The sequence below is a fragment of the Vombatus ursinus genome, unplaced genomic scaffold, assembly GCF_900497805.2.
Source record: "Vombatus ursinus unplaced genomic scaffold, bare-nosed wombat genome assembly UNPS02014818.1, whole genome shotgun sequence".
NCBI lineage: Eukaryota > Metazoa > Chordata > Mammalia > Diprotodontia > Vombatidae > Vombatus > Vombatus ursinus.
Window position 1 is genome coordinate 4,039,046 of NW_020954596.1, and position 16,725 is coordinate 4,055,770.

At 37.7% G+C, this 16,725-nt stretch overlaps 1 protein-coding gene across 1 annotated transcript in view; it reads right to left on the reverse strand.

Moving 5' to 3' along the window:
• The window catches only part of ATRN (attractin), a 236,299-nt gene that overhangs the window by 168,278 nt on the left and 51,296 nt on the right, over positions 1–16,725 (reverse strand). Inside the window, exons 4-5 of the mRNA XM_027836676.1 lie at positions 10,278–10,406; positions 1,161–1,366 (exon numbers count right to left, since the gene is read on the reverse strand). Of these exons, the coding sequence (XP_027692477.1) occupies positions 1,161–1,366; positions 10,278–10,406 (335 nt within the window). The remainder of the gene's footprint in view (positions 1–1,160; positions 1,367–10,277; positions 10,407–16,725) is intronic.

Below are 16,725 nucleotides of genomic sequence, written 5' to 3' on the forward strand. Positions count from 1 at the left end.
AGATAAAATGCTTCAGAATTTTCACCTCTCCATTCTATTCTGCTAATGCCAAACCTGAGTTATAGCTATTGATTTCAAATAAACATCACTAAAATCTGAAATCATATCACCTGTGCTGATGACAAGGTTAGGTTCAAATTTTACTTGAAGTCATGCACTGGAAGTAGCCTTTAAGAAATGGTATCGGTGAGTAAGTAAAACAATTACAAAGCCTAAGAATTTCTCTGTAAACTACTACAAGAGAGCACCGACAAACATTGGATCCCTCTTCTAATTTGTATGTTACTAAATCTGGTACTTAATTAATATTAGTTATGTCAGAAACTTCATGCACATATTTTTTAGGCAATATTAAAGCTAGACAAAACTCAAGACTCCCCAAAATGCAGTAGCCATAACAGATTTTTAGGTAAGCGTTTGACTTTTATTTAATGATAAGCATTCAATAGGCACTCAAATACTTGATTAATGAAACTATAAATGCCAACCAAACTCACACTACCACTGAAAAAATTGGTAATGCTAGCAAAATGCTTTCTAAAAAAACCACCTGGGAAAAGATTTTCAAAAATAAATTCATTTTCTTCCCACAAAGGAAAAGCTGAGTACTGGGGGGGCAGCAACAGCAATGTTCTTTAATTTCAAAAATGACTGTGATTCTGTTAAACTTCACTGGTCTACATATTTTGGCTATCTCCATTTTTCCAATACCATTCAAGGACCTGACTTCTTTGGGAGCCTACCATGTTACACCTTCTCCTTCTCTATGATTTTCTAAGAGAAAGCTCCTAGGGAAATGCATTTTATAATCATTCTTCTCACTACCTAGACCACACCTCTGACATGACCCCATATAGTCCAAGATGCTATCTCTAACTATGTAGAGTTCACAAATTCAAATTTGCATGAATAAGAAGCAAGGTGTTCTTGAGCTTAGTGGCTCAAATCCAAACCCTCTTCTAGCTACCCAATACTAACTTAACGACACACCTTTGGAATTTAAAGGTATAGCATAAAGCTCCTAACAACCTGAAAGTTCAACTGTCATAAATGTCTACGTGCTAAAGATATAAATCCTTGGGGAATTCATTTAATTATCTTTAAAGGAGAGAGGGGTTAGAGGCTCAAAGGCAAACAAAATATGCAAAAATCATTCTCACCCTGCCAATCTGGGAAGCATGAGCATTCTCTAACGCCGCTTGAATTGCAGATGCCTCGATTTGGATAGCCACAGTCATCTGTACAGTAAGGAATATCACATGATTCTCCTTTCCAGTATTTTGAACACTCACACTTGACAGTGTCACTGCCATCACTGAGCTTACATTCTCCTCGACCAGAACAGTTATTGGGGCATATGTCGTAACTATAAACACAAAAAAGAAAGAAAGTCAGCAAACAAAACATCAGTATACCTGGAAGAACTTTTGTAAAAGGTTCATGAGTTGAACTCTAATTTTCATCTATCCATTAATAATGTCTGCTGCATCACAACAGCATTGCTACTGAGCCAAAAAAGCAGCTAGAGAGAACATAGTCATAGGCTGCGGAGTAACTAATCCTTCACCTTGTAAGTGAAGTTTAAAAATCAAGGGTTAATATGATAAGAAGCAGGCCCAAGGAAAAGAGGAAGAAGAGGGGAGGGAAATTCTATTCAAAGTTTCAGGGCTAAATACAGAGGAGTAGGGGAGGGGAAAGAGTTAAAGCACAAACAGCACTCAACCCTAGGACTAATTTTGGCCCCAAATCACTAGATGTATGGGTATGGACCTTTTGGATTTCTACCTGTATATGTTCAATCATTTCAATCATGTCTGACTCTTCATGACCCCATTTGGGGTATTCTCAAAAAAGATACTCAAGTGGTTTGCCATTTCCTTCTCTAGCTCATTTTCCAAATGAGGAAACTAAGGCAAATAGAGTTAAGTGACTTGCCCAGGGTCACAGAGATAGTCTCCTCCTGACTCCAAGCCTCATACTATCTATCGCATCACCTAACTGCCCCTGTATAGCTCTGGGCAAATTTCTTAATCTTTCTTAGCCTCAGTTTCAAAGTCTATAAAATGAGAATAGTAATACTGTAGTACTTACCTCATAGGATTATTATGAGGACCAAATGAAAAAATATTTGAAAAACATTTTATAAACCTCAGAGCTCTAGATAATGGTCAATTGTTAATGTATTTATCAGAAAATGTTATAGTGATGCCTATGTAGGAAAACAAGATGTTTAACATTCTTTGCAATTATATAAAAACATGGGTAGGAAGAGGGGATAAGAGAACCAGCTTCTTGTCTTAACAGTGATACATGTATAGCCTTAATCTCTCAAGGAAGCATGAGTCCTAACAATTATCTTGGTACTCGCTCTAAAATGAACAGTGGCCAATAAATGACCTAAAGAGGCAAGTTTATGAGTTCTGACTTCCTCCAATGATTCCCAATGAGGAGGATAAAAAAAAATGCTTATCAAAACAGAAGAGAAAAATTCAAGGGTCAATTTTTTACAGCTGGTAAATAAGACATCATAATGAGAGTCAAACTATATACCTATTCCAAAATATTTTCCTTTGTATCTATTAATAATTAATAATTAATAATAGAAGCATACGTGCCCAAACTGTAAAGTCTAAGAGGATCAAGATATAAATTAGTTTGCTCTCTAAATGTTATTTATTATAAGAATTCAAATCACAAGTAAAACTTAAGTAAGTGAAGCAATTCATCTTTGTAACACACAATACTTGTGGCTGCCAGGAGATAGAGAAATAATAAACCTATAATTTAGACACAAATGTATTCTTTCTATCTGGAGCAGATAGGTGGTACAGTGGATAAAGTACTCTGTGTGACCCTGGACAAGTCAATCAACTCTTTGCCTCAGTTTCCTTGTCTGTAAAATGAGCTGGAGAAGGAAATAGCAAACCCCTCCAGGCCAAAGAAACCCCAAACGGGGTCACAAAGAATGTGACTAAAATGACTAAATAACAACAAAAATTCTTTCTATGAAAAAGGACAGAAAGAAAACATCAAAAAGAAATTTTTCTCTTTTGGGAAACTTCATTTATACAGTCTAAAGCATTTTTTAAAAATTGTTTCAGAGGGGCAGCTAGGTGGCGCAGTGGATAGAGCACCAGCCCTGAAGTTAGGAGGACCTGATTTCAAACCAGGCCTCAGATCAAACACTTGACACTCACTAGCTGTGTGACCCTGGGCAAATCACTTAATCCCAATTGCCTTAAAAAAAAAAATAGAGGGAAGCTAGGTGCAGTGGATAGAGCCCTGGAGTCAGGAGGACCTGAGTTCAAATCTGGCCTCAGACACATAACACTCACTAGTTGTGTGACTCTGGGCAAGTCACTTAACCCCAATTGCCTCACCAACAAAAAAAAAAAAAAAAAAATTACCAATGATTGAGTTACCAAATACAATAAATGGCTTTTTTTAAAAAAATGAATAAGTACTAACCTAAAGCAGGAATATTTTAAAATCTGAGTCATAAGTGTGGGAGTATTGACTCAATGACTTAGCAAACTATCTTAGAGAGTACCTGTAGCTGAAAAAAAAATGACCTGTTGTCCAAGCCTTCTACAAATCTCATTGCACTTCTGAACTGAATTAGCTAAGTGGGAAGTCTGCTTTGCAGAGAGAATACAGGATGTCAAGGAGAGAGAAATCTGGTAATCCACCTAAGGATATTCCAGGGTGCTTTAAACTTAAAGTAGTAACAACTAATCATTTCCAACTAATCACTTCAAGATTTACAAAGGGCTTTCCTTACAACAAACCTGTGAGGAAGGCAAACATAATATTATTATCTCTATTTGACTAAAGAAAGTGGCCCAAAGCCTGGCCATGCTCTAACAATACAGAGCAGAGCAGGGATGTAAACAGTTCTCTTAACTTCAAGTCCAGGTCATTATACCATGTTTCCCCTCTCTATGCTTTAAAGTCTTTCACAACAGTATTATAAACAACTCACACAATTTCTTCAGAGGCTGAAGAAGGAAACCATATTTGCAATGGCCAGCTAGGTAGTCAGTTTCAGAGGATTCTCAAATGATTTAATTTCACTAAAGAATAGCTTGCTGGGTCCCTATTCTCTTACTATATAATTTAGAGGAAGATCATCAGACTTGAGTGGTAATCCGAAAATCAATCAACAAGCACCCATTAAGCACCTACTATATGCCAGCACTAGAGATAAAAGTACAAAGAACAACAATCTCGACTAACAAGGAATTTGCATTCTAATGGGGAAATGTGTGTGCACACACAGGATAAAGAAGAGAAAGGATTATTTCATATATAAGGAAAAAAGTTAGAAAACCTCATTATTTGAAGGTGATAGGAAGAAAGTAAGAGCTGAGAATAGAAAAGGAATAGGGAATATATTCCTCACTCAAAATGTGATGCAATAAATAAAGGTAACATTTGATATGTGTTCTGATAGGCCAGAAAAATTACCATTATTACCATTCTGGACACTAGGTTAACTACTAAGACAGCCTAGAAACATATGCTTCTTTAGCAGCCAAATAACACTGTTAACTCATATAGACTTTTTAGTGGGCAGTCCAATAAAATCTCTAGGTCTTTTGACATGAACTGTTTTCTGCCCAAATCTCCCCCCACTGTTGATAATGCTGTTGATAATTTTTAATCCCAGTATGAAACTTACATATACCATGTTTTATATATAAATATATATGTATATACTAATATTAATGGTTATAAGATGTGTACTTTATACATGTGTGTATATGTATAAGACAATATATATTATGTGTATACATTTTATTTATATATAACACATCCATACATCTCATAACATCTGAGATATTATGAGATGCGTACATTATATGTAAATACATGTATGTAAGAAATATATTGCGTACATCTATGTATACACACATATACATATACATTTCATAATATGATTGTGAAAATACAGTTTAGAGGGGGAGGAGAGGGAGAAAGGAGGACAAAGAAAGGTATTTAGCTTGGGGGGCAGGAGGTGGGGAGAAGGAACTGCAATGGGAGATACCAGAGTCATAGGGAGCCCACCTAGTGAACAAGAGACTAGCCCAGAAGGTAAGTGATAAAGAAAGGAAGGTAGGAAGGGTCTAAAGAACCCACACATACTTTCCTAAGCTCAGTATCATTCTCCTATTAGAAATTATCTAGTCGTAAAGATTTCTTCTCAGGGTTTTGGGTTTCACTAATTTCAGTCAACTTTTCTGGGCATTAGCTTCTTCAAAAAACTATTTCATTTGGTTTTTTGGACCCAGAATTTTCACTTTATCACTTTACAGATATCCATTAATATATGACATCTAACTAACCTTTTCTGTCCTGAGCCTGTTTTGTTAGCTCAAAAATGTTCTGCCCAAAACCAAATATTCTCCTTTCCTTGTCGCATTACCACCATAACTGGATGGCCAATTCTAGAATCCACATCCTCTTTCTTTTCTATCCCATGCCACCAAATACTCTAACCCACAAGAGAAACATTTTTTTGTTTGGTTGTTTTGTTAGGTTTTTTTTTTTTAAGCAATTGGGGTTAAGTGACTTGCCCAGGGTCACACAGCTAGTAAGTGTCAAGTGTTTGGTTTGAGGCCAAATTTGAACTCAGGTCCTCCTGACTTCAGGGTCAGTGCTCTATCCACTGCGCCACCTAGCCGCCCATAAGAGAAACATTTCTAAGACTGATTTACAAAGGAAAGGGGAATATACAAATTCAAAAATAAATATATAAAGAGAAAGTAATTAGAATTGTGAATAAAAGAAAACTGTACATACTGCCGAACTATTTTTAATATACTGGTTGGTTTTGCTTAACTGTTTTTGCCTTTTATTCTTTGTTGTAAGGGACTGCTTTCTGAAAGGGATGGGGAAGGGATATACTGTGAAATGTAGATGATATAAAAACAAAAGAGAGCGATTTTAAAATTTAAGAAAATCACCCAGTTCCAAACTGCATGGTACTTCTTCTAAGCTTTTCTATCAACAATTCTTGAAGACGTAGATTATGGTTAATGTCATCCATGAAAAGGTTTCCAGTTCTTTCAGGGCCCTAGAAATGCCCACCTCCCTTATCCCCAATGAAATCTCCCACCTGAAAACACTATACTAAGTTCATTTGCCAAAGGCCAATCATTGGCTCACTCTCATTATGACTACTGGCCAGATATTGGTGTTCTATTGTTATTACTACATGGTCATTTAACTAGATATGCTGGCTGAGGCGGAGCCAACATGGTGGAGGGAAAGCATTGACTTCCTTGTGCTCTCCCCCCAAACCCCTCCAAATATGTATAAAAAATGGCTCTAAACAAATTCTAAAGCAGCAGAACCCATAAAAAGACAGAGTGAAACAAATTTCCAGCCAAAGACAGCCTGGATGGCTGATGGGAAAGGTATATCGCACTGGGCGGGGAGAGGAGCGCAGTGCGGCGTGGGCGCGCGGGCCTCAGCGACCCTGGAGCAGGCCTCAGCGACCCTGGAGCAGGCCTCAGAGGACTGAATCGCAGGCAGCTGTGGCGGTTTCCAGACTTCTCAACCCATAAACGCCAAAGACAATTTGGAAGGTCAGTGGGAAAAATCTGTGACTGTGGTGAGAGAGAAGCTAGGTCTCAGCTGCAAGTCTTGAGCGCAGCCCAGGGCCGCAACTGTTTCCTGAGCTTCCTGCCCACAGACTGAGGGGGAATCAAGTGGCTGATCAGAGGGGGATTACAGGGATCTATTTGCCAGTGCTGAGGAAGGAATCTCTTGCTTTACCTGTGCTTGGATCTGAGTCACAGTTCTGAGGGGCGGTCCTGGGGCGAGGAGGAACACTGGTGTGGTGGAGCTTGTTGTGGCGGTGGAGAAGAAACCCCTCACCCCTTATCATACCACCTTGGAAGAACTGAAAATTTTCAGATCCCTAGAAGTATCCCTGAAAACAACTGTACAAACCCCTGAAGCTTGGGACAGTACATTCTACACATTGGAAGCAAACTTTTACCTTAACAAAGAGTTTAAAACTCAAGTAATTGGCCAGGATCATGAGTAAGCAGCACAAAAAGAGTCAGACTATATTATCTTACTTTGGTGACAAAGAAGATCAAAACACACAACCAGAAGAAGACAACAAAGCCAAAGTTCCTACATCCAAAGCCTCCAAGAAAAATATGAATTGGTCCCAGGCCTTGGAAGAACTCAAAAGGGATTTTGAGAAGCAAGTAAGAGAAGTAGAGGAAAAACTGAAAGTGATGCAAGAAAATCATGAAAAACAAGTCAACAGCTTGCCAAAGGAGACCCAAAAAATACTGAAGAAAATAACACCTTAAAAAATTGCCTAACAAATGCCAAAAGAGGTCCAAAAAGCCAATGAGGAGAAGAATGTCCTAAAAAGCAAAATTGGCCAAATGGAAAAGGAAGTCCAAAGGATTACTGAAGAAAATACTTCCTTAAAAATTAGAATAGAGCAATTGGAAGTTAGTGACTTTATGAGAAATCAAGACATTGTAAAACAAACCCAAAAGAATGAAAAATTAGAAAACAATGTGAAATATCTCATTGGAAAAACAACTGACCTGGAAAATAGATCCAGGAGAGAGAATTTAAAAATTATTGGACTATCTGAAAGCCATGATCAAAAAAAGAGCCTAGACATCATCTTTCAAGAAATTATCAAGGAAAACTGTCCTGATATTTTAGAACCAGAGGGCAAAATAGAAATGGAAAGAATCCACTGATCTCCTCCTGAAAGAGATCCCCAAAGGAAAACTCCTAGGAATATTGTAGCCATATGCCAGAGTTCCCAGGTCAAGGAGAAAATATGACAAGCAGCCGGAAAGAAACAATTCAAGTATTGTGGAAACACAATCAGGATAACACAAGATTTAGCAGCTTCTACATTAAGGGGCCGCAGGACATGGAATATAATATTCCGGAGGGCAAAGGAGTTAGGATTACAACCAAGAATCACCTACCCAGCAAAACTGAGTATAACCTGCAGGGGAAAAAATGGTCATTCAGTGAAATAGAGAACTTTCAAACATTCTTGATGAAAAAACCAGAACTGAATAGAAAATTTGATTTTCAAATACAAGACTCAAGTGGAACATAAAGAGGTAAACAGAAAAGAGAAAATCGTAAGAGACTTATTAAGGTTGAACTGTTTACATTCCTGCATGGAAAGATGATATTTGTAACTCATGAGACCTTTGTCAGTATTAGGGTAGTTGGAGGGGAAAAAACTATATGTATGTATATATAGATATAGATAGATAGATAGATAGATAGATAGATAGATAGATAAGTAGATAGATAGAGGGCACAGGGTGAGTTGAAAATGAAGGGGTCATATCTAGAGAATAAAATTAAGGGGTGAGAGAGGAATATACTAGGAGAAGGAGAAAGGAAGAGGTAGAACGGGGTAAATTATCTCACAAAAAAAAAAAACAGAAAAGAAAAGGCTCTTACAGTGGAGGGGAAATGGGGGAAGGTGAGAGGGAATGAGCGAATCTTATTCTCACAGGATTTGACTTAAGGAGGGAATAACATACACACTCAATTGGGTGTGGAAATCTATCTTACCCTACAGGAAAATGGGGGGGAAGGGGACGAGAGAGTAGGGGAATGATAGAGAGGAGGATAGATTGGGAAAGGGAGTAATCAGAAGCAAACACTTCTGAAGAGGGACAGGGTCAAAAGAAAGAATAGAATAATGGGGCGGGGGCGGGATAGGATTAAGGGAAATAGAGTTAGTTTTTCACAGCATGTCTACTATAGAAGTGTTTTGCATAACTGCACATATATGACTTATATTTAGTTGTTTGCCTTATCAATGAGGGTGGGTGGGGAGGGAGGAAGGGAGAAAATTTGGAACTCAAAGTTTTAAAAACACATGTTTAAAAAAAAAAAGTTTTCACATGCAACTGGGAAATAAGAAATACAGGAAATGGGGTACAGAAATCCATCCATCCTGCCCTACAGGAAAATTGAAGGGGAAGGGGATAAGAGAAGGGGGAGGAGAGATAGAAGGGAAGGTAGACTAGGAGAAGGGGTATTCATGCCATCCTGGGGTGGGGGGAGGGGTGAGATGGGGTGAAAATTTGGAACTCAAAATCTTGTGGAAGTAAATGTTGAAAACAAAAAAATAAATAAAAATTACCGTAAAAAAAATAAAAAAAAAATAGATATGCTGGCTGAAGAGACAGGAAAAATACAAATTTATAAAGTTTATTAAATCATGTCAAAAAGAAATGTAATACCACTTGGAACTTACAAAAAAATGAGGCCATCCATCACAGAGGATGCTTGCCTGTGCCACTAAAAACTACCTTCCTGTCCCATATATATTTACACAGGCTGTCATGGAGTTTCTGAAACATTTCAGAAGACAAGCCTTTTTAAGAAAAAAAAAAAAAAAGACAGTGAAGGCTAATGAATCTGCAGAAAGAACCCCTCATATGATCTCAGTAAACGAGTTACTTGATATATCATTTTGAAATTTTAAGGGTGATTAGAGGGAGAGGAGAATGGGAAAAGACCTGAGATTCTATTGATAGAGAGAATTTCAGTTGAGGAAACTTCCTTAGCTGATACAAGTCAGTCCTTTCTCTACAACTGTAGAGAATTTTCTAGAGCACTGAAAGATTAAGTCAATTACCCAAGGTCACAGGTCACAGAATGTGTATGAGGCAGGATCTGAACCTAGGTTTTCCTGGCTTAAAGGCTATCTAATACACCACCTGGCCCCTCATTAACATGTGCCAGAAGAAACTTGTTTCACTAGTTAAATTCCAGAGGAGTTACTCTAAATCCTAGTAACATCTACTTCCCTTTACATAACTCTCTTTGTTCCTCATTTTTTCCAACTATTAAGTAAACTTATTTTAAATTTGTCAGGTTTTCTCTTTCTTGCTTGTTGTTCAGTCGTTTCTTTCAGTTCAATCTGACTCTTTGTGACCCTATTTGGGATTTTCTTGACAGATACTGGAGTGGTTTTCTATTTCCTTCTCCAGTTCACTTTACAGATGAGGAAATTGAAGTAAACGGTTAAGAGTTAAGTGACTTGCCCAGGGTCACACAGCTTATATGTGTCTGAAGCCAGATTTAAACTCAGGAAGAAATGTCTTCCTGAGTCCAGGCACTCTATCACTGTGCCACCTAGTTACCCTAAAATTTCTTGCTTAGCCCTGGTAAAAAGAAAGACTGGCAATACAGAAGTAGTCAGTTCACATAAATGATACTCAAAAATTCTTTAAACCATTTACAAAAAGGCTTACCTATACGTGATGTTAAATCCAGTCAAGTTATAGGCAGCATCACTGAAGAAGTGCAGCAGAACATACCCAGAGGTGGCCACCACTTCAGGGACAGTCTCATTGGCATCTCTCTCAGGAACAATCAGTCCACTGAAATAAAGACACGGATTATTTAGGAAGCTAAGCATAATCCCAAACACAAAGCCACAAAGGGGACTTCATTTATTGTGGGGAGGAGGTAGGGAAAAACAGGTCAACATAGGGCATGATTCATTTCTGTAATTACCCACCAGTATTATGCAGTACAACTACGGAGTACATTGTCCTTCTAACAAAGAGCAAAACTTCAGCAATGAAGGTAGCTGTGCAATGGAGACTAATAATTCAGTAACCCTACAGAGAAAATGGATTTGCACTAGCCTGGATTCACATGAACACCTAAAATCAGTAGCAATTTGTCTTAGTTCTGGCCTATTCTCTACATATCTATTAAAAGGTTTTCTCATTTTCCTTTGAAGACACAACATTTTCCTAGTTTCTTCCTATTTAACCTTTCTGATTTATTGTTTCTGCATTCCCATCAAGGTGATGAGAGAGAGTGGAATATCTTTGTGCTTTAATCAAGAGTTTAGTCAAGCAGTACACTAAGTACTGAGGAGGAGGAGGAAAAGGGGGAGGAAGAAAAGGAAGAAGAAGAGAAGGAAGAGGAAGATAAAGAAAGAGGAAGAGAAGAAAGAGAAGGAGGAAGCAGAGGAGAAGGAGAAGAAATGCATAGTCCCTACCCTCAAGAAACTTACAATCTAGTTGGGAAGACAAGACATAGCATCAAAATAGACAAAATTACCACTCAATATGTACTTAAAGGATAAATGAATATACAGATAATATTGGTTGGAAGATTCACATAAACAGAGAGAATGAATACAAAGGAGATATATATACAAGGTAATTTAGGAAGGAATAAATTAGCAGTTAAAGGAAATCAGAAAAGCTTTCATGTTGAAAGTGGTGTTTGATATATAGAGAATTAAGTCAGATTTATGAGAATACAAGTCATTCCCCAACTGATAAATGGTCAAAGGATATGAACAGGCAGTTCTCAGATGAAGAAATTAAAGCCATCTATAGTCATATGAAAAAATGCTCTAAATCACTATTCATTAGAGAAATGCAAATCAAAACAACTCCGAGGTACCACATCACACCTATCAGAATGGCCAACATGACAAAACAGGAAAATGATAAATGTTGGAGAAGATGTGGGAAAATTGGAACACTAATGCATTATTGGTGGAGTTGTGAACTGATCCAACCATTTTGGAGAGCAATTTGGAACTATGCCCAAAGGGCTATCAAAATGTGCATACCCTTGACCCAGCAATACTAGGGCTATATCCCAAAGAGATCATACAAATGGGAAAAGGACCCACATATACAAAAATATTTATAGCAGCTCTTTTTGTGGTGGCAAAGAATTGGAAATGGAGAGCATACCCACCAACTGGGGAATGGCTGTACAAGTTGTGATATGTGAATGTAATGGAATACTATTGTGCTATAAGAAATGATGAACACACTGACTTCAGAAAAACCTGGAAAGATTTGTATGGTCTGATGCTGAGTGAAGTGAGCAGAACCAGGAGAACGTTGTACACAGTAATAGCCACGTTGTGCGATGACTAATATTGATAGATTTAACCCTTCCCAGCAATACAAGGATCTAAGACATCTCCAAAGGCCTCATGATGGAAAATGCTCTCCACATTCAAAGAAAGAACTATGGAGTTTGAATGCAGATCGAAGCATACTATTTGCTATTTTTTTTCTTCTGTTGTGTTTTGTTTCCTCTTTCTGGTGGTTCCTCCTATTGGTTCTAATTCTTACTTACATCATTACTAATGTGAAAATATGTTTAATAGGAATGTATATGTATAGCCTATATCAGACTGTGCGCCGTCTTGAAGAGGAAAGTGAGGAGGGAGGGGGAAAAAAATTTAAAACTCAAAAGCTTATGGAAGTGATTGTTGATAATTCAAAATACGTTAATTTTTTTAAAAAGTGGTGTTTGAAAGAAATATTAAAGTAAGAAGAGGATTACATGAGGCAGAACTGAGAAGGGAATGCATTCTAAGCACAGGGGATGATCTGTACAAAGACACAGAGATGGCAAATGGAGTGCTGTATGTGAGGAATAGAGAAGATATCACTCTGACTGGACCTCGGAGTGTAGAAGGAAAAGTAATATCCAATGAGAGTGGAAATCAGGTTGTAGCTAGGTTGTGAAGGGCTTTAAAAGGTAAATAGAGGAGTTTATATCTTATTCTGGAGGCAACAGGAAGACATTGGAGTTGACTGAGCATGAGAGTGACAAAGTTGGATCGGTGCTTGTAGAAAATTACTTTGGCAACGGTGTGGAGGATGCACTGCACTGGAGAAAAATTTAAGGCAAGGAAACCAATCAGGAAGTTATTACAATAATCTAGGAAAAAATGTAATGAGGTCCTAAACTAAAGTGACAGCTACATGAGTAGAGAAAAGGGGTCAGACATAGGAGATGTTGGGAAGGTAAAAAAAGCAAAACTTTATTCCTACAATCAACTCTGTCTAATGCAGCATTAGATTACACAGGTTGTTCTTAGCTGTCACATCACATGACTGACTCACATTGAGCTTTCATCCTCTAAAACCCCCAGTACAACTGCTGTATATCCATGCTTTCTCAATCTTAATTTGTGAAATTTATTTTTTTGCACCCAAGTGTCAGGCTTTAATTTACCCCTAATGAATGTCATTTTATTAGATTTATCCCAATGTTCTAGCCTATCGAGATCCTGGAGAATATTAACTTCAGCTGGCATTCAGCATGTTAGCTAGATGAGAGTGCCTTGGTCCCTCCTGAAGGGACATGCATCTTTGAATTTCCCACTCTTATGCCACTGAAAGAAGCCCTTAAGGAACACAAAAAGTAGGCTCTTCTTCTGAGGCTTAAGCAAACAGAGTGCTGAACCTAAAACCAGAAAGATCTAAGTTCAAATCCTGCCTCAGATACTTACCACCTTTGTGACCTGGGAAACCTCCCTAGGCCTTGCTTCCTTATCCATAAAATGAAGGGGTTGGACTCAGTGGCCTCTATGAAATACCCAATTAATAATCACAATTGTGAATGTAAATGGGATGCATTCACGCATAGGAAAAGAGGACACCAAAATGGATTAGAAATAAAATCTAACAATATGGTGTTACAAGAAACAAACTTGAAAGATATTCATAGTTAAAATTTGGAGCCAGAGTAAACTTTATTACTAGTCAAAACAACTTACAAAATAAAAAGCTGAAGCAGTAATAATGATCTTAGATAAGACATTAAATAAAAGACAAAGTTTAAAAAAAAACAGTATAGTATGCTTTATATATACACTGAATGACAGTTATCTGAGTACTTAAAGGAAAAGCTGAACAAAGTACAGGTCAAAATAGACAACAAAGCAATAATTTGGGGGGGTGCCTTCAATGTGACCCTTTTAGACCTACACAACTCTAACAAAAAGATAAACATGAAAGAAGTTAAGGGCCTGAAAAGAATATTAGGAAAGCTAGAGCTAGCTCTCTGATAATCACTAAAAAGAAATGGAGAGGAGCCTACATACTTCTTAGCTGTGAAGTAATTTTGTGTAATTTTACAAAAATTGACCACATATTAGAACAGAAAAATGCCATAAACAAATGCTGAAGAGCAGAAATGTTAAATACATCATTTACTAATCACAAAGCTATAAAAATTATGTTCAATAAAGTGTCTGTGAGGAAATGATTAAAATTTCATTAGAGACTCAGAAACTAACAGTAGCCATGTTTTTAAAAAAATACTCTGAATCACTAATAATTATAGAAATACAAATTAAAGCAACTCTGATTCATACCCATCAGATGGCAAAGTTGATGGAAAATGACAAATCTTGGAGGTCAGTCAATAAATGGTGCTACTATGTGCTAGGCACTGTACTAAGCACTAGGGATACAAAGAAAGGTAAAAATAGTCTCTGCTGTCAAGGAGTTCACAACCTGTTTGGGGGTGGGAGGAGTGGAGGGACAACATAAAAACAACAATTATACAAACGAAATGTACACAGGATACCTTTTAATTCAATTGCACAAACATTTATTAAGTGCCTACTATGTTCCAGGCATTGTGCTAAGCATTAGAGACACAAATAAGAAAAAGAAAGACTGCCCCTGCCCTCAAGGATCTTACAATCTAATGGAGGAAGACAACACAAAAAGAAGCTGGAGAGGAATATTAGGGTTTGACTGGTGTGGAAGCATCTTATCCCATGGAGTTCAAATTAAACAGGCTACAGATGGAAAGTGGAAAGTGGGTTGGAAAGGACAGATCCTGCCTTCTACAAAGGAAAGTTTTGGGAGGGGTTTAGTGTTCCACCCTCCAACCAAATGGGAGAAGAGGCTGAGAGAAGGCTGAGTAGACACGTGAAGGCAGACTAGTATGAAGGTAGACTAGTATGAAGGTAGATTGAGAAAGCCTTCTTATATAAAATGGGTTTTTACCTGGGACTTGAAAGAAGCCAAGGAAGCCAGGAAGTGGAGATGAGAAGGGAAAGAATTCCAGGAATGGGAGACAACCAGGGAAAATGCCAGGAGTTAGGAGATGGAGTGTCCTGTAAAGGAACAGCAAGGAGGGAAGTGACAGTGGAACACAGAGCACATGGCAGGGAGGCTGTTTAAGAAGACTGAAAAAGCAAGACTGGCTTGTGAAGGGTTTTGAATGTCAAACAGAAAGTTTTATATTTGATCCTGGAAGGAGCCACTGGAGTTTACTGAATGGAGAATGGGAAAGGATGATATCATTAGATCTATACTTCAGAAAGATTAATTTAACAACTGAATGAAGTATAGATTGGCGTGGGAAGAGACTTGGAGGGGTTGTAGGAAAGAAACATATCAATGTATTAAGGTGGAAGCTGTGAATTGGTCTAGATAATCTGGAAAGAAATTTGAAACTATGTCCAAAAGGCTACAAAACTCTATATACCCTCTTTGACCAAGAGATACTAGCACTAGGCCAATGCCCTCAAGAAATCAAAGATATCAAAAACAGATCCATATATACAACAAATATTTATAGCAGAGATTGTTCGAGTAGCAAAGAACTAGAAACTAAAGGGATGTCCATAAATTGGGGAAAGGCTAAACAAAATATGGTATGTGAATGTCATGGAATATTATTGGGCCATAAGAATTGATGAAAAGGATAATTCCAGAGAAACCAAAGATGGTTTATATGAGAAGACTTACATGAACTCTTACATAGTGAAATGAGCAAAACCAGGAAAATGATTTATACTGTAACATTCTAATGAAGGAAGACAACACATAAAGGGGAGCTAAAAAGTGGGAGGTGTAGAAGAGGTGTGGTAGAAGAAAGGCTGCTAGTAAGAGGGTGCAGAAGTCTGGATAGAGAAGTGGAAGGAAAGAGAGTACAGCCACTGCAAGGGTAATAACCTAGAAAGAACTAAGGGGTAGAGGGACTCAAGGTCACAGTGAAGACAAAGGACAAGGTTAGGGTCCATAAGGTATAGAGAAAGATAGAATGATAAAAGAGTATTATCAAATAAAGGAATTTTGGAGTTCAAGAACACAGAAGCGTAACACTTGCAAGCGATGGCAAGATCAAGGGGCATGGCCATCTCTGTGTACAACTGAGGAAAAGCAGAGGTCATGAAAATTAAGTAAATTGAAAAACTGAGAGTAAGGGTATTGAACTCATTCAGAAAAGGAAAAGGAAGAGGAAGAGAAGGGGAAGGGACAGAAAGGAAGAAAATAAGTATTGAAAACATCTGCCATGTCCCAGACACTGCATTAAGTGCCTTTTTACAAATATTATCTCATTTGATCCTCACAAAAACCTTTTGAAGTAGGTGCTATCATAATGCCCATTTGTAAGGCAAACAGAGATTAAGTGATTTGCCCAAGGTCATACAACTAGTAAATTTCTGAGGGCAGAATTGAATTCAGATCTTCCTAATTCCAAGAAAACGTTGTAGTGGTTGATAAAACAACAGCCACCAACCTATAGACTAGGTGACACATTTAGATAGCATGAACCTCCACAGGAAGAGAGATTGTCTAGAAGTGATAATGGGAAGCAAATAATATTCCAACTGCTCCACCAGAAATAATGAATTGGAGGGATATGAGTGCAAATGCAACCAGTCCTGGAAAGGGTGTCATAAGGAAGATGAAATGTCATAAGGAAGAAGTCAAGTCTCAGTGAGTAACAGGAGATGTAAGGAATGAGAAAGGAAAATGTACAGCATATGGATTTAATTTATCAATTTCCTTTTAGAACTAATCATTCTCACACTTCACCCCTAATTCAATGACCCCAGCTCTGCTGTTCCCTCAATTTTATCAATTCAGTCATCTCTACAAACAGATTTGTTCCTCATCTTGG